This window comes from Cervus elaphus, chromosome X (assembly GCF_910594005.1).
Source record: "Cervus elaphus chromosome X, mCerEla1.1, whole genome shotgun sequence".
Taxonomy (NCBI): Eukaryota; Metazoa; Chordata; class Mammalia; order Artiodactyla; family Cervidae; genus Cervus; species Cervus elaphus.
In genome coordinates this window covers 76,884,513-76,905,067 of record NC_057848.1, presented here as the reverse complement: position 1 = coordinate 76,905,067, position 20,555 = coordinate 76,884,513, and the positions used below count along the sequence as shown (strand labels likewise).

The 20,555-nt window shown below is 44.5% G+C and overlaps 2 protein-coding genes across 3 annotated transcripts in view; one reads left to right on the top strand and one right to left on the bottom strand.

Annotated features, from left to right (window-relative positions):
- Nucleotides 1-7,544, bottom strand: part of NSDHL (NAD(P) dependent steroid dehydrogenase-like) — a 32,510-nt gene extending 24,966 nt beyond the window's left edge. Inside the window, exon 1 of the mRNA XM_043896843.1 lies at nt 7,379-7,544. The gene's annotated coding sequence lies outside the window, so the exon portion shown is untranslated. The remainder of the gene's footprint in view (nt 1-7,378) is intronic.
- A 116-nt stretch (nt 7,545-7,660) lies between these two features.
- On the top strand, nt 7,661-11,876 carry CETN2 (centrin 2). Of its 2 annotated transcripts, none has more exons than XM_043897241.1 (5): nt 7,661-7,780; nt 8,701-8,859; nt 9,117-9,245; nt 10,703-10,840; nt 11,259-11,876. In XM_043897241.1, exons 1-5 carry the CDS (start codon nt 7,778-7,780, stop codon nt 11,346-11,348), a joined length of 519 nt encoding a protein of 172 aa, XP_043753176.1. In that variant the 5' UTR covers nt 7,661-7,777; the 3' UTR covers nt 11,349-11,876. The 2 variants fall into 2 exon arrangements, with proteins under 2 accessions (XP_043753176.1, XP_043753177.1); XM_043897242.1 differs by having other exon boundaries at nt 7,780-7,899.
- The last annotated feature ends 8,679 nt before the right edge of the window (nt 11,877-20,555 follow it).

Genomic DNA, 20,555 nt, shown 5'->3' with positions numbered 1-20,555 from the left:
GGGAAGTGGGAACTTCAGACTGGGAAGTGGTCAGAGTATGGTGGTGACCCTCCAGTTACAAAATAAGCTAAGGACTTGAATAGACAGCTCTCCAAAGAAGACACATAGATGGCCAACAGGTACATGAAAAAAATGCTCCATGGCGTTAATCATCAGGGAAACGTAAATCAAAACTACAACGAGATACCACTTCACCACTGTCAGGATGGCTATTATCAAAAAGTCAAAAGATAAGTGTTGGCATGGATGTGGAGAAATTGGAACTTCTGTACACTGAATGCAAAAACAATGCAGCTGCTGTGGAAAACATTATGGAGATTCCTCAAAAAATTAAAATAGAACTACCGAAGTACATATGATCTAGCAACTCCAAGTCTGGGTATATATTCAAAAGAACCAAAGCTAGAATCTTGAAGAGATATGAGTACTCCTAAATTCTTTGCAAAAACATCTATTTCTGCTTTATTGACTACGCCAAAGCCTTTGACTGTGTGGATCAGAATAAACTGTGGAAAATTCTGAAGGAGATGGGAATACCAGACCACCTGACCTGCCTCTTGAGAAACCTGTATGCAGGTCAGGAAGCAACAGTTAGAACTGGACATGGAACAACAGAGTGGTTCCAAATAGGAAAAGGAGTATGTCAAGGCTGTATTTGTCACCCTGCTTATTTAACTCATATGCAGAGTACATCATGAGAAATGCTGGCTTGGAAGAAGCACAAGCTGGAATCAAGATTGCCGGGAGAAATGTCAATAACCTCAGATATGCAGATGACACCACCCTTACAGCAGAGAGTGAAGAGGAACTGAAAAGCCTCTTGATGAAAGTGAAAGAGGAGAGTGAAAAAGTTGGCTTAAAGCTTAACATTCAGAAAACTAAGATCATGGCATCTGGTCCCATCACCTCATGGGAAATACATGGGGAGACAGTGGAAACAGTGTCAGACTTTATTTTTCTGGGCTCCAAAATCACTGTGGATGGTGACTGCAGCCATGAAATTAAAAGACGCTTACTCCTTGGAAGGAAAGTTATGACCAACCTAGATATCATATTAAAAAGCAGAGACATTAATTTGCCAACAAAGGTCCATCTGGTCAAGGCTATGGTTTTTCCAGTGGTCATGTATGGATGTGAGAGTTGGACTGTGAAGAAAGCTGAGCACTGAAGAATTGATGCTTTTGAACTGTGGTGCTGGAGAAGACTCTTGAGAGTCCCTTGGACTGCAGGGAGATCCAACCAGTCCATCCTAAAGGAGATCAGTCCTGGGTGTTCATTGGATGGACTGATGCTGAAGCTGAAATTCCAATACTTTGGCCACCTCATGCGAAGAGCTGAGTCAATGGAAAAGACCCTGATGCTGGGAGGGACTGGGGGCAGGAGGAGAAGGAGATGACAGAGGATGAGATGGCTGGATGGCATCACTGACTAGATGGGCATGGGTTTGAGCAGACTCCGGGAGTTTGTGATGGACAGGGAGGCCTGGCGTGCTGTGATTCATGGGGTCGCAAAGTCAGACACAACTGAGCGACTGAACAGAACAGAACTGAACTGAAACTCTTTGCAGCACTATTCACAATAGCCAAGATGGAAACAATCTAAGCGTTCATTGATGGATGAATGGATAAAGAAAATGTGGTATATAAATACAACAGAATATTATGAAGCCTTAACAAAGGAGGAAATTCCACAATATGAGACGCAGATGAACTTTGAGAACATTATACCAAGTGAAATAAGCCAGTCACAGAAAGACAAATACTGTGTGATTCCACTCATATTAAGTATCTAAAGTAGTCAAACTCACAGAATCAAAGAGTAGAATGGTGGTTGCCAGGGGCTGGGGGAGGGGAAGAGGAGGAGCTACTGATCAGTGGGTAGAAAGTTTCAGTAAACAAGATGAGTAACCTCTAGAAGTCTGCTGTACATTGTACCTACAATCAACAATCTATTGTACATTCAAACATTTGTTAATATGGTAGATCTCATCTTACCTGTTCTTGGAAGTGAAAGTCACTCAGTTGTGTCTGACTCTTTGCGACCCCATGGACTATACAGTCCATGGAACTCTTCAGGCCAAAATACTGGAGTGGGTAGCCTTTCCCTTCTCCAGGGGGTCTTCCCAACCCAGGGATTGAACCCTGGTCTCCTGCATTGCAAGTAGATTCTTTACCAGCGAAGCCACAAGGGAAGCCCAAGAATACTGGAGTGGGTAGCCTATCCCTTCTCCAGTGGATCTTCCCGACCTAGGAGTCAAACCAGGGTATCCTGCATTGCGGGCAGATTCTTTACCAACTGAACTATCAAGGAAGCCCTGTTCTTACAACAATAAAATAACAAAAAAGAGACATTATGATATAGGCTACAACACGGATAAACTTATGCTAAGTGAAATAAGAACTTTGGACACATTATACTAAGTGAAAGAAGCCTGACACAAAAGGACAAATACAAGAGGAGTCTACTTGCATGATGTCCCTAGAGTAGTCAAATTCTTAGACACAGAAAGTACAGCGGTGGGTGCCAGGGCCTGGAAGGAGGCAGGGAATTGGGAAGTGATGCTAAGTCAGTATAGAGTCTCAGTTCTACAAGATGAAAAGAAGTCTGGAGATGAATGGCTGGGATGGTTGCATGACAATGTGAACCTACTTAATGCCACTCAAAAATGTTTAAAATGGCAAATTTTCAGTTCTATTTTATTATAAATATACTCACAAGAATACTGTGAATGGAAAAATAAGGCCCTGAAGGGCAACATTCTAGGAGCTGGGATTGTTACAGATCACACAGCAGAAGCCTCAAGTCTTTTTCCTTTAAAATTTCAGGTCTCTGAATTAAAACAAGTATGCATGCCTTTATTCCTCTAGACACACTGGGACAAGGTCTTAGGCTAAAAGGCATCTAGGAAAGGAGACTCACCTTTTAAGAGTGAAACCCAAGCACGTGGCTCTACTTCTGGGATTAAATACAGAGAGAAGGGAGTGAGCCCATGGCTGCCTTCCTGCTGGGGCCAGTCCCCAGCCACCAAGTCCTGGAGACAAAAGGACAGGAGAGTCTGTCCATTTCCAACCAGGAAGAGAGAGAGACAAGTGCTCTCTCCTTCACAAACATGAGAGACCAGGCTCTTTGTAAAGGGGAAACCCAGAACAGCTCAGAGAAGTATGCTGGGGTAGTCAGGGCCTGACCTGCTCCTGTGCTTGGTCAGTGCAGGAGGCTCCAATGTGGCCGCCACAGACTCGATACCATCCTCTGTGGCAAGAGGACGCCTGTCTGCACAAGAAAAAGGCCAACAGGATCAAAGGCTTCCCCCTACTTTTCCAAAGGACTCAATCAGCTCCATCTTGTCCTTTCTGTCACTCATTCATCTCTCCACTAGTCTGTTGACTTTCAGGACAGAAAGGCCCTGGCTTTGAATCTGCTGACAAAATCAGCAGCCTGTCTGAGAGCTTCAGCTTCTGCTGTTCCCTCCACCTGGATGTGCTGCTCCCTGTCCTCTCCATGGTGAGCAGCTCTGCAGCCTTCAAGGCCTCGCTCAGTTGTCACCCCTGGGAAACTTCCTCCCCCTTTCCAGGCAAGACTAGCAGCCTCCTCAGCACCTCAGCATTGGTTTCTGTTTTCATTCTAACACTGTACACAGTTTTAGGCTCCCCACTCCCCGCAGCCTCTGCCCCATGTCCATCTTGGCTTGCTGGGGGTGAGCCCCTGGAGGGCCAGCAAGAAGTCTGGAATGGAGTACTGGTGGAATTGTGCTGCAGTGGCTGGTCTGAGAGGCCTCAACCGTAGAGCAGGAATCCTTCTGCTGACCTCAGTGGCTGTAGGTACCAGCCCCAAGGATAAAAAGGGAGCTGCAACTTGTAAAAAAAATGTTGTAGAAAAGCACTCTGGTATCAGCTCACTCCTCCACCTTTACAAGGCCACTGCCAAATAGAACCTGCAGAAGGCACAGCACCAACCTTCAGGGAGCCCAGCATCTGAGGTGGGACACAAACTTAGCAGAACATTGCAGAAGTGCCTGTGAATTCAGATGAGAGTAAGCCCAGGCAGGGGGGCGATCCCTGAGTCAAGTTCTAAAGCCCTGGAGGCGTGAGTCAAAGAAGAGGTGGGTGTCTTGAGAGACATTCCAAGGCCAGGGGTGGGAAGCAAGCATGAGGCGTTGGCATGGCCAGCCTGTTCTGCGACAAGTTGTGACAAAGTGAGATTGAAGTCAGATTGGCAGCAAAGTTCAGAACGTGCAGGTGCTGTGTGTCGGGCTAAGGAGTCACCCTATGGGAGATGTGGGAGGCTTTGGAAGTTGAAACCAAGGGTGAGTATCAGATCACTCTGGCTACAGCATGGAGAAGACTTAACACAGAGTCTGAGGCTCTGCATGTGTCATATAAGGGGAATGACAAGAGTGAATCAGAGAAAAGAATTAACAATGCCTGAAAACTGGCTAAATGTCAGAACCTTTTACAAATGAGCACAACAGTTCCTCAGCATCCATGGGGCATTGGTCCCAGGAGGCCCCGCCGACACCGAAATCCAAGGAGACTCAATGTCTCTTAGATAAAATGACACAGTATTTGCATATAACCTATGCACAATCTCTCATATAGTTCAAACAATCTCTAGATTACTCCTAATACCTAATACAATGCCAATGCTATGTAAGTAGCTGTAAATACTATGTTAATGCCATATAAATTGCTGCCTATGCAGCAAATTCAATTTTTGCTTTTGAAACTTTCTGGAGTTTTTTTTTTCAGTGTTTTCAGTCCATGGATGGTTGTGAAGGAGGCAACAGAACAGGCTCCATCTTGAAAGCAGGACTCCATCTTGGGCCGGACTGTGGACTTTGAGCTATATGCCCAGTATTTATGGAAACAACATACCAACTGGAAAACCAGACCCCCCCCGGATGGAAGAGCCCCATGGTTGGTGCCTAGACTCTCCATCGCCTAAAAGAATACCCTAATTATCTGTGTAACCGAATAGAATCATAAATTCTATTATGTTTATTGGGGTATGACCACAGGGTTACTGATAATTGCCCACTGTTAACTACCTAGGCTTAAGGCATAGAAATCATGGGTTTAAGGAATAGGCATACGAATCACGGATTAACTTTGATTGTATCTTTCTTTTCCTTTGTTCAGACTAGTTTCAGAGAATTTGGGGAGGTGGGTTTGAGCACGTACACTTAGGGTATATAAGGTTTTCACAAAAACTGGTTGGGGTCCTTGGCTAAGAGGAGACTCTGCCTTGGGCCCACCAGTGTAATAAACTGCACTCCACTATCTGCATTGTCCTTCTCAGTGAGTTTGTTCCTGGAATGCATGGCTACAACAATTGAATCCATGGATATGGAACCTGCAGATATGAAGGGCTGACTGTATATTATACCACTAAGATCCAAAAAGCAAGCAGTTGGGAACACAGTACTGGTCTCACTCAACAGATAAGAAACTGAGGCTCGGAGAGGTCAAGTGACTTGCCCAAAGTCACACTGCTGGTACAAGGTCAAGGCAGAACTTGTGGTTGCTCCTACACTGCCAGGCTGTCACCCTGCAGACCCACTGGGAAACAGGCTGTGGAATGACACAAAGTTGGAAGGTCCAGCAGGGGCAAAACTGGGCAGGAGGCTCAGATGCCAGGCTGAGTCTGGACTTCAGTCTGCAGCCATGGGAAACCTCTGAGGGTTTAAGAGCATGGGGGTGGCCTGACCAGAACTGTTCAGTCAGATTAACCTGGTAAAGTGGGATGGACTAGACAGGTGAGAAGCAGGAAACAGGGGGACCACTCATCGCTTATTCAACCAAGATTCACTGAGTACCTAGTGTGTGTCCCCTCACTGGATGGGCAGTAAAGAGCAAAAAAAAACAAGTAAAATACACAGTGACAAGCAGTATGGGATTGTGGGCTTAAAAAACACTCACAACCTAAAAGTTGAGAGTTACGTTTTATTTGGTGGGAATATTTAGGACTTCAAGCCTCGGGACAGCACCTCAAGTAACTCAGAGAACCGGTCCTAGAAGGTGAGAAGGGTAGCCAGGTTATATAAAAGTTCTGCAACAATGGGCAGGTAGTCTGAATATCAAAAGATTATTGTTAATTAAAGAAAACTAGACAACTCAAGGAATTTAGCGCTTTTCTGTGTATGGGAATATGCAAGACATGAAAGAATCTGGGCTCACTGAAATCATTCTTTTGATTTGCATCTCAGCATATCTGGGGCTGGTTTCCTGTTTCCTCAAGGCTCACCATAGGGTGGCTGCAGTCTGATGGCTGCTAGAAGGCAGGTATTCTTTCTTTCCTAAATTCCCTCAGGGCTCACCAACCCATGACATCATTTGTTTATTGATATGGCAGGAAATATTTCATTTTTTCAGGATAAAAGTAGAGCAAGGTGCGGAGTTTGGGTGTCCTGGGGGCTGCAATGCTAAACAGGGTGCTCAGTGGGGGTTCACTGGGAAAGGTGATAGTATAGCAAAGACCTACAGGAGGAAAAGAAGTGGAGGAAGCATGCAGAAGGGGCAGCTGGAGCAAACTTTTGAAGACAGGAGTAAGTCTGTACATTTGAATCCATTCAGGGGCTGAAGGGAGCCAGGGGAGAGGAAGCCCTTCGGGAAGGGCCTTTCAGATCATGATCAGAACACTGCCCTGCACTCACAGGGTGGTTGCTGCTGAAGGCCTTAAGTGGGAGAGGAGCAGCAGAGGTGGAAAGATGGATAGAACTTGAAGGCCGGTAAATGGGAAAGGGGCAGGAAAAGAGTCAAATATGACCGAAAGGTTGTGAACCTGGTTTATGCTCGAATAGGGTAAAGGGCAGAAGGTCAGAGAACACTTTCGTTTAAAAAATGTCAATAAACCTCAGGCTTTTTTTCAGCCTGAGAAACGTCTGCTCTGGTTCGCTGTCTCCCTAAATACTGTGCCAACGCCCAGTGGGGAAGCAGGTAAGTGCTGAGAGATCTGCCCCCTCACGCGCACTCATGCTTCCTTCACTCCCTTCAAAGTCCGTTCTCAAGCCCCCAGGTCACCTTCCCGGGCTGCTTTTAGTCAGGTAAGAACTAAAGTGATCCTGTCTTGGAACCTACTCTGGGGGTGGGGAGTGCTCTTGAACGCACACGCTCAAAGAAAGAGCCTCGGCTGGATTAGGCTTCTAAGTCCCAGACGTTCGAACCTCTGAGACAAGGTTCAGCACGTCCCTTCCCTTTTTTGGATCTCAGATGCCCCGTGGGTATAGCGTCTGCTCCAACACGAAAGCTTAGGTCTTCTCTGGCCCCTCGGACCCTAATTCAAGCCTCAGGTCAGACCAGGAAGTCCCCGTCCCGGATCGTCCCACCCAACCCCTTGCCTTCTAGTCCTGTCGCGGACACAAGGGTGAGGTCGCAAGCCTTACCGGTCCGTAGGCGCCCCGCTGGTTGGCCCCAGTGTGTCCACAGCCTGCACCCTTAGAGCTCGAGCTGCCAGTAGCCACCTTTTTCTCCCCGCCCGCGTGAGCCGAGGATCTGCCGAGGCTCCTCCACCAAGCGGATTGGCTTGGTTTGGTGCTGGCTCCGCTAATCTGCGCTCGCGGCGTGATCCTGCCCAATGAGGCCGGGCCGCGAGGGTACCGCCCCCCGCCCTGTGCCGGATGTTCGTCGGGTTAGCCCCACCTACCCCAGCCCTGGGCCAATGGGGAGCGGCGGCTAGCGGTCCGCCAATGGGGAACGAGGCCACGCGCGCGGGGCGGTGGGAACGGCGCCGAGTCGGTGTGTAAGTCTGTTGCCGTAACAACGGGAAGTGGAGTCCGTCCGGGATGGTGAGTGCTTGCCTCGGTTTCGAGCCCCGCATTCAGAGGCTGTGCCCTTCTCAGGCCTTGCAGGGCCCCGCCGCCTTTCCTGCACTGTTCTCGGCTTCTCTGAGAGCTTTCGCCAAAGGGTAGGGTAGAGACGCCTGCCGTCCTGCTAGGCCTGTGATTCGCCACCACCTCCCCTTCAGCCACAACCGCCCCCCCCCGCTTCGGGTTCCCCTGGCCTTCTCCAGCCCCTTCGGAGACCGTCCCTGGGCAAAAAAGACTCAGATTCTCCGGAGGCCGCGACCAGTCTCAGACTGTGGCCTCCTGGCCGCCTCTACCAAAAGTTTCCACACGGAGATGGTGGGGGGGAGTTTATTATGTTTGGTTGTTAATGTGTATTTAAAATGTTAAAAATAGGGACTTAGGGAAACGCGTTGAGCTTCTTGGAGAAGGCTCAGGTGTACTAAGAGAACTGAATTTTATTACTCTATATTGACAGAATATACACCTTACCTTAGTAATATTTGGCCAAATCTAGAAGTAATCAGAAAATCGGAGAAATTAGAGCAAAGCGGATCAGCGTTCTAGGACCTTTTTATAATTAAGGATCCCCAAGTTGGGAGAACTGATTATCCTTACAGTTGTCCCCAGTCAGCTCCTTGGCTAGCTCTCTTTGGGGATGATTTTCAATAAGAAAGGTCCAAAAGAACAAGGGATCTCCTTGCTTGTACAAACAATAGTAAAGAAGAAGGAGGGACAGACTGTGCATAGAAAGATTTATTGCTCTTTCCAGCAAACCCTGATAGCTCTCCTGTTAAGCAAAGTTTTGAAATACGTTGGTATAAACTATTTTAAATAGATGTGGTTGTAACTGTTTTTTTTTTTAAATAAAATGTGACTCTATTACATAATATTTTGCTTCTGTGTTTGTAAAACTTATAAAGGCCTCTAACTTTAAGAAGGCAAACATGGCATCAACTACCCAGCGAAAAAGGATGAGTCCTAAACCTGAGCTTACCGAAGAGCAGAAACAGGAAATTCGAGAAGCCTTTGATCTCTTTGATGCTGATGGAACTGGGACAATTGATGTTAAGGAACTTAAGGCAAGCTCTGTATATTCCTGCTCTGCTGCCTCTAATTTCCTCTGCCTCTTTGTCTTCTGTTCTGTGTTTTCCTGTCTTTATTTACCTCAAGAATTATTAAATAAAATTAAATGCACATATCAATTTGCTTGATGTTATAGTGATTCCTATTCATTTTAACAGGATTGTAGCAGAGGCTGGCTTAATGCTGTCAGCACTGTCATTGGTTCCTCCTGGGTTTAGATGTGCATGTTAAGATGATCCTATTTTCATTGTAGGTGGCAATGAGGGCGCTGGGCTTTGAACCGAAGAAAGAAGAGATCAAGAAAATGATAAGTGAAATCGATAAGGAAGGGACAGGAAAAATGAACTTTAGTGACTTTTTGACTGTAATGACCCAGAAAATGGTAAGTTAGCTAAAATGATCAGCATTATTTTCCACCAATAATGGTGGGCAAATTTGAATCTAGATATGAAAATGTCTTCACTGACAAAAAGTTAATGCAGACTGGAGAGTTCAGCTGATAAAAGAGAGTATCTGTGACTGAGAACTAGTATGTTTAGGTTCTACTTGACTTTTTTCAAGGCCACAAAGTCAAAGTCATTTTACCCTCTGAAAAGAAGTAAAAGTGTGATCTTTGTGACCCAGTACCTGTAGTCATGGAGGCTGTCACCAAGACCATGTGACATCCAGACAGGGCAGAGGGGACGGGCTGTCACTTTTTTTGCTCTTTCTCCAACCAGTATGTCAGTGTGATAAGCACAAGCAGTAAAACCTTTAATAGTACCAGTAATATTACAGTGTCTCGCATTTTGACAAGGCAAAGTCCCTGTACTTTAAAGTTTGAAATTCTTTCCTCTCCCATTTGTTAGTATTCTGGATAGCCTCAGCCTGAGGCTGTGTTTTTTACTGCAGTGAGGATTTGGTCTTTCACCACTTCCAAGGTTGAATTCACCCATTCTCTAGTCTCCAAATGGTCCAGAGAGGTGCTAAGATGTTAGCGCACCTGTCACCCTCAGTCCCCTAAGTGTCCCACATAGGAAAGGTGTTCCCTTTGGTCCATTTCTCTTTGGCCTCCTGGCTCTTCCTTAGTTTGGCTCATCTACATTCTACTGGCCTGTGGAAAAGTAGCTCCATCAGTGTGTTAGATGAGCCTCCCAATGCACAGGCCTGTTCCCCCTCTAATAATCCTGTTGCTTTGAAATCATCTAATTACATTTATATTTTTCTTCAGGGACTGATTTAAGCGTCCAGGAAGCTTAACATTCTGTAACAACATAGTAAAGCTGTCCTGCATTCAGAGTTGGTTCCCAGATTGCTCTTATTAGGGGCTCTCACTATCTTTAGCTACCTTTCAGGAATATTTGAAGTTGGAGCTCTTGGAGATTTTACTCTTTTCCTCTGTTAGAGTACTGGGGATACCAGTAACACTTTCTGATCTCATAACAAGTGAAATAGCCTTTTCTTTCCTTCCTTCCCCTCCATCCCCACCAAGAAGATCCCTCTTCTAGCAGCTTAAACAGTATATTTCCCCTAAGTCTAACTTCACCTTCTGTTCCCATAATTTAAAAACAAATCTACTTTCTCTTTGGTTTGTACAGAAAATGTTCTAAATGCAAACCTTTATATTTCCTTTTTAGCCTCTGGGTTTGTAGTAATTTCATTGTTTATCTTCTTTTTCTGCCCTGGTTACTGTGTGATCTTCTGTGACCCAGCACCTGTAGTCATGGAAGCTGTCACCAAGATCCATGTGGCATCCGGGCAGGGCAGAGGGGATTGGCAGTGGTGGGGCTGTGGGACACAAGTCAGTATGAATCACAAGTGTCTCCCTGTTGTCATGTGTTTTATGTTCTGCTTGTTAAGTCTGAGAAGGATACCAAAGAAGAAATCCTGAAAGCCTTCAAGCTCTTTGATGATGATGAGACTGGGAAGATATCATTCAAAAACCTCAAACGTGTGGCCAAGGAGTTGGGTGAGAACCTCTCTGACGAGGAGTTGCAGGTTTGTGATGCTCAGCCTGGAGTCCCGTGTGACTTTTTTGAGTTCCATTTTCTCTGGTTACATTTGAAGAAAAACGAATGTTCTCTTGTCACTCTGCTGACTACTTAATTTCTCTTTTCCTAGTGAGACAAACCAATGGACACTGCCCCCAGAAAAATATACCTGTGGATAGATTTAGGTTTTAGGAATCTCCCTAGTCAGAGCAGCTTTTGAGCTGCTTTCTAGGTGATACACATGTGGCAAAGTATGACTTGGTTTTCAAATGACTTTTCAGGAACCAAGCTTATTATAAAAGTCAGCCCATTTGCAGCAGGTGGACCACATTGTCTATTTGTGCATCATTATGAAAGCTGATTACTTAGTCACACTTTCGTTCCATTTATGAATTACTCTAAGTGGAATCCTTCTTGTCCTGCAGGAAATGATTGATGAAGCTGATCGAGATGGAGATGGAGAAGTCAATGAGCAGGAGTTCCTGCGCATCATGAAGAAGACGAGCCTTTATTAAGATCAGTCTCAGCTTTTCTACCATGAGCACAGGGAACTCAGTTTAGTGCCTGCCGTTGTGTGAAGCCTGGTTTTTGAAAATGTAAATTATTTTCCCCACTGACATCTCGGTATAACTTTAGTAAGAACTCTAAATCTATTTTCAATTTTTGAAAGTGTTCTTTGAAATTGAGGTTCTTTGTAAGGTGACCGGGTGACTGCTTTAATTCCCCAGGGCAGAACAAAAGCATGTTAGAATGGAGAAAAGAATCTTTGAGCTTTTGCCCACCTGCCATTCTGCCTTGTATCGCTTAACTCTTGTCCTGCATTCCCACATTTATGCCACCGCCAAACAACTTCTTGTCAAGCACACGTTGTACCCATGTCACCACAAGCAGGGAGCATCTCTTCAATGGTTCCAATGTTAATTGACACCTGAGTGCAGCTTTCTCTTTTATAAAACCCAGTGAACTCTTACTTGCATTTGGATGTGTGTGTGTGTATGTATGAGCTATTTGTTTTATCTTCAAATAAAGCCTTTCTTATTTGAGCTCTTATTCTCTAAGGATGAGTTCTTTAGCCTTGACTATGAATTCAGCTTCTAAATCATTTTGTTGAAGGCAACCTGGTAGATCCCAAACTCCTTGCCAGCCCAAGAACAGAAAACAAAATAACACTTTCCTACTGACATGAATTGGTTTTTGCCTTGGGAACCTGTCAGTTTGTGAAATTAGTTGATCATTTTGCATCAGCCTAAATGATGCCCTAAACATAGTTTTGGCAAAGTGTACAGCTGGAAAAGGGTCTTACTGGTAATTTGTGTTTGGGACAAATTGGTGAGAGTCAGGTGATTATGACAGTAGGTAGAGCTTAGTCAACCTCTTGTCAGTTGATTTGCTGGTGGTGTCTCAGAATCACAGTGTGGGTTGGGTCCAGTGACCTTGTCCAGCTCCCTCTTGGCCCTATTGGGATGAACTACAAGAGAAATCCTGGCAGATGCCATTAAAGTCTCTGCCCCAGACTGAAGGTGGGGAGCAAGAAGCGATGAGGAGGAGTGAAAAATGACCAACATTCACCTGCACGTGGGTTTCAGACTTCTGGTAGGGCATCCTAATCCTGGAGAGGGTTGCCTGATTTAGCCAATAAAAAAAGGACACCTAGGTCAATTTGAATTTCTGATCAATTTTTTTTTTAGTATAAGTATATCCCATTTGGCCATTTTGTTGTTTATTCATCATTGATCTGAAATTCAGATCAATTTACCTGGGTGTCCTAAATTTGAACTAGAAACCTTATGTGTGCTGTATGTTAAAGAGGAGTGACCCCAGACCTTGTCTCTGGACCATAGCATACTGGAGGGACTGCTCCTTGAGAAACACTGAGATGTGCGGGGAGCCTTGGAGCAGGGTTCTCACGTGGGCTCCACCTCTTCCTGGCTGTGTAATTTGCTGCAGGCTACTTCTCTGGGCAGCCTAGGCTTCTTGTCTGTAGGGAGAAGAGTTCTGCTTAACTCAAAATCATTGGGGGGTTCAATGAAAACTTAACAACAAAGGCCTGGATTTACAGTGTCCGAGAAGGAGGCATTTCAGAAGTATTCATTCTCACTCATTCCTTCGCTGTGTTTGTCACAAGCTTTTTGTTAAATGTGGGTCCGTGAAACTTTTATAATTACTGTCCCCACAGTTGAGTTGACAGCATTTCCTGTGAGGATTTGACCTTTGTCATATTGCTGTTTTTTAATAAGAGGCATGTGATCTGATAAAAAACACACAGTATTGGAAAGGAGTGAAAAAAGTAGGCCCCACTTGCCATTTCACTGTTAACCGCCACCCTTATCTAAGAAACATTCTTATCTCCTTCTGCTTAATGTTCTCCTAAATTAAATAAAAGTCAGAATTTCTTGGAGGAAGGGAGAGTGGCAAGTAACATGTTATCCCTAAGGATAGTGAAAGTGAAAGTGAAGTCGCTCAGACGTGTCTGATTCTTTGTGACCCCATTGATTGTAGCCCACGGAATTTTCCAGGCAAGAGTACTGGAATGGGTTGCCATTTCCTTCTCCAGGGGATCTTCCTGACCCAGGGATCAAACCCGGGTCTCCTGCATCACAGGCAGAGGCTTTACCTCTGAGTCACCAGGGAAGTTCTAAGGATAAGGACACACAAAATGTTCTTACCAAATCTGTGCAGTTGCTCAGTGGAGGGTCACTAAGATGGGGATGGAGAAGGATCTGTGGCCAGTTCATGGCAGAAGAGAGCTGCAAGGGGATAGGGAGATGTGGACAGAGAGGAGGCTAGAGTCAGCTGGAGGGGATGGTAGGTGAGGCCAGTGAAAGGAGAAGGGAGTAGAGGTTAATTCATGTGAGGCTGGCCCAAGAGGTGTAGGGGGAGTGATTGGGTAAACTCTGGGTAGTTTGGGGATGGATAGGAAGGGAGAGACAAGGTAGCTCAGTTCCAGAGGATGGTCTACAGAGCTGGAGGGGGATGGTGGGGATGGGTAGAGAAAGAGAGTGAACAGCGGTCTGTCCTGTGAGTGGACCAGAGAGATGTAGAGGCAGTAGGACAGGGTGGACTGGGAGGGGGTAACAGAGGTGAAATCAACTGGGGATGGGTCAGAAAGATATTGGGGAGTACAAGGAGACTGGAAAGTAAGGGACTGAGGTCCATCCATGTGAGTAGGATAAAGTGATGGGAGGGGAAAGGAGAGGGAGAGGGAGCAAGGGTTGGTTTCTGTGTACATGGATCAGGGCTGTAGGAGCTTGGGGGGTGCTGAGGGGAAGGTGTGAGATCATGTTCAGCTGGAACAGAGAACTAGAGTGCGATCAGAGGTGATGGGAGGGATAGGGTACAGAGTTCAGTTCATGTTGGACTGGAGAGCTGTGGGAGAGTGGGCGTGGAATTTTTATGATACAAGATTTTGACAGAGACTGGTTCACAGGAGGATGGACTAGAGAGCTGTACGAGAGTTGTGGGGAGGGGAAAAGAGGGAAGAGGAGGGAGCAGGGGTTCCTACATTGGTGCTTTCGATCTGTGGTGCTGAAGAAGACTCTTGAGAGTCCCTTGGACTGCAAGGAGCTTGAACCAGTTAATCCTAAAGGAAATCAGCCCTGAATATTCATTGTAAGGACAGATGCTGAAGCTCCAATACTTTGGCCACCTAATGTGAAGAGCTGATTCATTGGAAGAGACCCTGATGCTGGGAAAGATTGAAGGCAGGAGGAGGGGGCGACAGAGGATGAGATGGTTGGATGGCATCACCGACTCGATGGACATGAGTTTGAGCTAGCTCCACGAGTTGGTGATGGACAGGAAAGCCTGGTGTTCTGCAGTCTATGGGGTCACAAAGAGTTGGACACAACTGAGCGACTGAACTGAACTGAACTGAGGAGGACTTGTGGGCTGCTTCTTAGATAAAATTCTTAGACAACAGCCTTGCAGATATGTCCCTTGCCACTAGGTGGAGCCCAGGACAGAGAGGCTCCAAGGAACGTTATCCTGTGGAGCCCAGTGATTTAAGCTGGATCTTCTCAGGTGCCTTGAGAGGCTTGTGGTTCCACCCAGCCTTGGAGTGTGATGGAGAGGATGCCACAGTGTCTAGAATCCTGGCAGGTCTGTGGACCCCTCAGAAAAGCTACCAGGTGTGAACACTGACGGGATGATAGCTTGTCTGGTTGGATACTTGAGTAAATTTAATTAAAAGAGAATAAAATGATGTGCTTGAATTTCTGAGTGTTTGCAGGGAAAATTGTTTATCTCCTACATGGCCTTAATGAGATTCCCCAGCTACACTGAACATTTCTCAAGGGAAGAGCACAAATGTGCTTTTGGCTTCTTCATAGCCGTGCTTTGTGCCCGGCAAAACGCTCTATTCACAGTCAGTCCTCCTTGTTTGCCAGCGTTGATCCTGGAGCAAGGATTTATTAACTGATTGAGGATTCCAACATTCTGTGGCTTTCTTCTGTTCATTGTGCCTTCTTATGACCTGAATTGTCTTTCCTTAAAAGATATGTTGCAGTCCTAGCCTTCAGGACCTCAGAATGTGACTATATCTGGAGATATAATGAGTTCACTAAGGTGGGCCCCCATCCAATCTGACCAGAAAAGGGAAATTTGGACATTTGTATGCAGGCATACATAGAGGGAAACCAATGAGGAGACAGAGACAATTATCTGTAAGCTAATGAGAAAAGCCTGGACTAGATCCTTTCCTCACAGCCTTAGACAGCAACAGTTCTGCCAACGCTTTGATTTTGCACTTCTAGGTTCCAGAACTGGTTGACAATAAATGTCTGTTGTTTAAGGCCCTGAATCTGTGGGACTTTGTTGTTTCAGCCCCAGCAAGCTCATGCATGTCTCTCTCACTGAAAAACTTCTTTTATTTCTCCAAGTGTCTTTACCAGAAGTGCACATGGTGGTGTCAAGGAAACAGAAATTGGACATGGAGGTATGCAGCCTCACCCCCCACCTGCAGAAACTCCCCCCCCCCTTAATTTAGAGTGTAAGCTTGTACATGGATGGGAGTCCATCTCCTTGGGAGATGTTGTACGTGGGTGAATATTTGTGTAATCCCTCATACAAATAAGTTCAATGATTACAAGCTGAGCCTGAAAAGCACTGGAAAAATGAGTGACCAGAGGCAGTGTGACAGAATTTCAGATGTTGCTGGGATTGTTGATTCTCACCTGCTATCTCCAGTTTAAGAACAATGCTTTCAGGATGAATCTGGCTCTCTGGAGAACAGACACAAACCTCATGATGGGCACTGTGAAGTAGTGGGGAAATGTCTCTGGAGCTGGACAAGTGAAATTCCATTATGTGACCTCTGGCAAGTTATCTAGAGCATCAGTACTTCATTGGTTTCATCTGTCAAAGGTTTTTATTTTATTTTATTGCAGTATAGTTGATTTACAATGTTGTTTCAGATGTTTCAGTTTCAGGTATAGAGCAAAGTGATTCAGTTATATATATACATGTATTCATTCTTTTTCAGATTCTTTTCCTACATAGATTCTTACAGAATATTGAGTAGAGTTCCCTGTGCTATAAAGTAAGTCCTTGCTGGTGATCTGTTTTATATGTAGTAGTGTGTATATGTCAATCTCAAATTCCTGATTTACCCTTTGCTCCATGTTTCCCCTTTGGTAACCATAAGTTTATTGTCAAAATCTGTGAGTCTGTTTCTGTTTTGTAAATAAGTTCATTGATATTATTTTTTAAAAATTAGAATTCCTGTTTGAGTGATATCATATGATATTTATCTTTCTCTTTCTGACATACTTCAGTCTGTATGACAGTCTCTAGCTCCATCCAGGTCTCTACGAATGACACAATTTTGTTCCTTTTTATTGGCTGTGTAATATTCCATATATGTATACCACATCTTCTTTATTCATTCCTCTGTTGATGGACATTTAGGTTGCTTCTGCATCCTGGCTGTTGTAAATAGTGCTACCATGAACATTGGGGTGCAAGTACCTTTTCAAATTATACTTTTCTCTAGATATATGCCCAGGAATCTGATTGCTGAATTACATGGTAGTTCTATTTTTAGTTCTTTAATGGACCTCCATACTATCCTCCATAGTGGCTGCATCAATTTACACTCCTAACAACAGTGTAGGAGGGTTCAGAGGGGGGTTATTAATAGAATATACCTCCAGGGCACCTGTAAGGATTAAATAATCCAATATATCTAAAGAGCTTAGAACAATACATAGCACATAGTAGGCATTCAAAAAAACATTTGGTGAACAAGGAAATTCAGAATTTGGCTAAAATCCTCAACTATAGGGTTTGGTAGTTACACCATTTATCCCAGTGGTACAATTTAGGGAGATACCTTTAGAACTAGAATTCTTAACCTGGGACACTTATGCTTCTGAGGTCCATGAATTACCACAAGGAGGTTCTTAAACTTCTTAAATAAAATGCATGATTTGTAGGTACAGGCAGATGGGCAACTTTCATCAGAACTAAAGAGATTCTGACACACTGCCTCAGAATTGGGCATTGCCATTTGGTGTGTGGAGGGAAATACATAAACCTATAACATTGTGTTGAATTTCTTCATTCAATGAATGTTTTTTTTGAATCCATACCATGTGCTATACACTGTTCTAAGCTCTTTATATATATTGGATTATTTAACCCTTAATTGTGTAGTAGTACAATGCGAGAAACCCGGGTTCGATTCCTGGGTTGCGAAGATCCCCTGGAGAAGGAAATGACAATCCACTCCAGTATTCTTGCCTGGAAAATCCCACGGACGGAGGAGCCTGGTCGGCTATAGTCCATGGGGTCGCAAAGAGTTGGAGACGACTAAGTGACTTAGTGATCAGCGTGTAGTAATAGTAATAGTCATAGTGTGTGAGACCTGGTTTGTGGTCCTCTGTCCACACAGTTGTTCCCTGAAATCTGCCTGCTTCTTTGGTTTTGCCCTGGTATTTACATGGGTGAGCTCCAGCATCATTTCCATGCAGAGCCTGAGACTGATGCTTTCTTGCCACCCTGGGGTCTGGGAATCTCTACCACGCAGTCTCTGTCCCTGTCTAGACCTCCTCTCCCAACCCTTTTAGCCTTTATTAGCTTGAAAGTCAATCTTCTTGAAGGAAAATACTAACAAAAGACAATTTATTTTCTTTAAGAAGTTTTTCTTTTTTATACTGATTAAAAGGCCTTTTACTTATCTGTCTTCAGCAATTTTTGAAAGCCTCAATCCATTTTCAGGTTTAGCCTTCCTGAAATGATTCTTTGGGATTCATACCATTGCTTTTATTAAAAAAAAATCAAGCAGTATATCTTTTATTTCATTCTATCTTTTCAATTTATCTATCATTTATTTACTTCCCTGGTAGCTGCTGGAGAAGGGATAGGCTACCCACTCCAGTGTTCTTGGGCTTTCCTGGTGGCTCAGTCGGTAAAGAATCTGCATGCAGTGTGAGAGACCTAGGTTCAATCTCTGGGTTGGAAAGGTCCTGAAGGAGGGCATGGCAAGCCACTCCAGTATTCTTGCCTGGAGAATCCCCATGGACAGAGGAGCCTGGTGGGCTTTAGTCCATGGGGGCTGCAAAGGGTCGGACACAACTGAGCAACTAAGCACAGCACAGCACAGCATGTTATTTATTCAGCAATAGTGAGCATCTATTTTGACTCAGGCCCTTAAGTAAACAAAATACAGACTCATGGGATTAAAATCTGGTGAAGGAGACGGAAAAACAATCTCAATAAAATAAAGCGAGAAAAGAAGATAGAAAAGGATGGAGGGTTGCTATTTTAGGATGGTCAGAGAAGGACTCTCTGTGGGGATGTTCTTGTTCAGTTGCTCAATCATGTCTGACTCTTTGCAACCCCATGGACTGCAGCACACCAGGCTATCCTGTCCTTCACCATCTCCCTGAGCTTGCCCAAACTCAGGTCCATCGAGTGGGTGATGCCATCCAAGCATCTCATCATCTGTCATCCCCTTCTCCTCCTGCCTTCAATCTTTCCCAGCATCAGGGTCTTTTCCAATGAGTTAGCTCCTTGCATCAGGTGGCCAAAAGTATTAGAGCTTCAGCTTCAGCATCAATCCCTCCAATGAATATTCAGGGTGATTTCCTGTAGGATTGACTGTGGAGATGACATTCAAACAAAGACCTGAAACCATGAGAAGATCTGGGGAAAGAGTACTGCAGCAGAGAGAAAGACAAGTACAAAGGCCTGAGGAACAGTGAGGAGGTCCATGTGGCTACAGCAAAGTGAACAAAGTGAAAAATGTCAGGTTGCAGAAGGCAGGGGTTGGGTAAGGTAAGGTCCCATAAACCCCATAAGTAAGGGTTATATTTTGCAGATGGTGGACTGTCATCACTGAGAACTGAGCAGGAAGATAACCTGCATTGTACTGGAAAGTATCACACTGGTAGCTGTGTTGAGAATTGCATATAGGAGCAAGGGTGGAAGCATATATCTTTCTGTAATATGAGCTCATTTCCTTGCATAGCCACATGGCTGACTTTTAAAAGTCTCATTTGGATTAGTTGAGATTGGGAAATTTCTGGAATAGTTTTTGCTGTGGAATTTGAAGTAATGAAGGCAGATTTCTCCTTTTTACAATCCTCCTTTTTCAGAGTCATCTTCCCTTCTAGAGTCTTTAGCAGTAGTGCTGCAGATTGTGTTGTGTGCTATTTTGCTTTCTGCCTTTCTCTTCCTGAATCTGCTTTCTCAGGTCCTCTAATCTAAGTTCATGTTTGATGTCCACCCAAGCTTGTCTGTCATTGTTATAAACCTCAAAATGTCATTATTATTTTTCTCCCAAATTCTGATCATTTCCTCATCCGTAGTCAGGTTTAATCAATCATTCTACAGACAGTGGTCTATAACTCCCAGACCCATGATTTCCCAAACTCTTAGTCCTTTCTAAACCATAAAGAATTGGGGCAATCTTGATCCTTGAATCATCAGCATTGGGCAGGAATTATTATTACCCTATTTTACAGATAAAATACCTGAGGCTCAGAAAGGTTAAGCACAGCAGCCAAGACTCAAGTTCAGAGTTTCTGGCTCTAGAGTTCATGATCTTTCTACTCTATCATTCTGCTATCTAAGACAACATGCTCCTTGTTTCAATTAGCTTAAATACTTTTAAGTGAAAACTAGATGGTTGAGCCTATTCTTTTTCTCTCTGGGTTGATTAACATGTTTTTCTATTCTTAATTTCTTACTTAAAATTTTGATTGCTTATAACACCTATCAGCACAATTGCTTAAATACACCACAGCTTCCTGCTATTGGTTTGGTCTCCAAAGCAGTTCATATGACCAGTTCAATTATTAATTTTATGTGTCAACTTGGCTGAATCATGGGGTGTCAAACATTATTTTGGTGTTTCTATGATGATATTTTTGGGTGAGATTAACATTTACATCTATGGAGTGAGAAAAGCAGATTGCTCTCCTTAACATGGTTGGGCCTCATTCAATCAGTGGAAGGCATGAGTAGAGCAAAAAAGGGTGACGAGTCCACTGAGTCACGGAGAAAGAATCTCTTCTTTGAATTGGGACTCTGGCTCTTCCTGGGTCTTGAGTCTTCCAGCTTTCAGACTGGAACCACACCACTGGCTGTCCTCATTTCTAAATCTTCACACTCAGACTGAAACTTATGCCATCAGCTCTCCTGAGTCTCCAGCTTGCTGACTCACCCTGCAGATCTTGAGACAAGTCAGCCTCTGTAATCCTTCCAGCTAATCTGTCCCTGTC

What these genes read in the sequence shown, in the direction of transcription:
- CETN2 (XM_043897241.1), top strand. An exon ending in TTGATGTTAAGGAACTTAAG is followed by an intron (nt 8,860 to 9,116) that starts GCAAGCTCTGTA and finishes TTTTCATTGTAG; the next exon opens with GTGGCAATGAGGGCGCTGGG. An exon ending in TCTCTGACGAGGAGTTGCAG is followed by an intron (nt 10,841 to 11,258) that starts GTTTGTGATGCT and finishes CTTGTCCTGCAG; the next exon opens with GAAATGATTGATGAAGCTGA.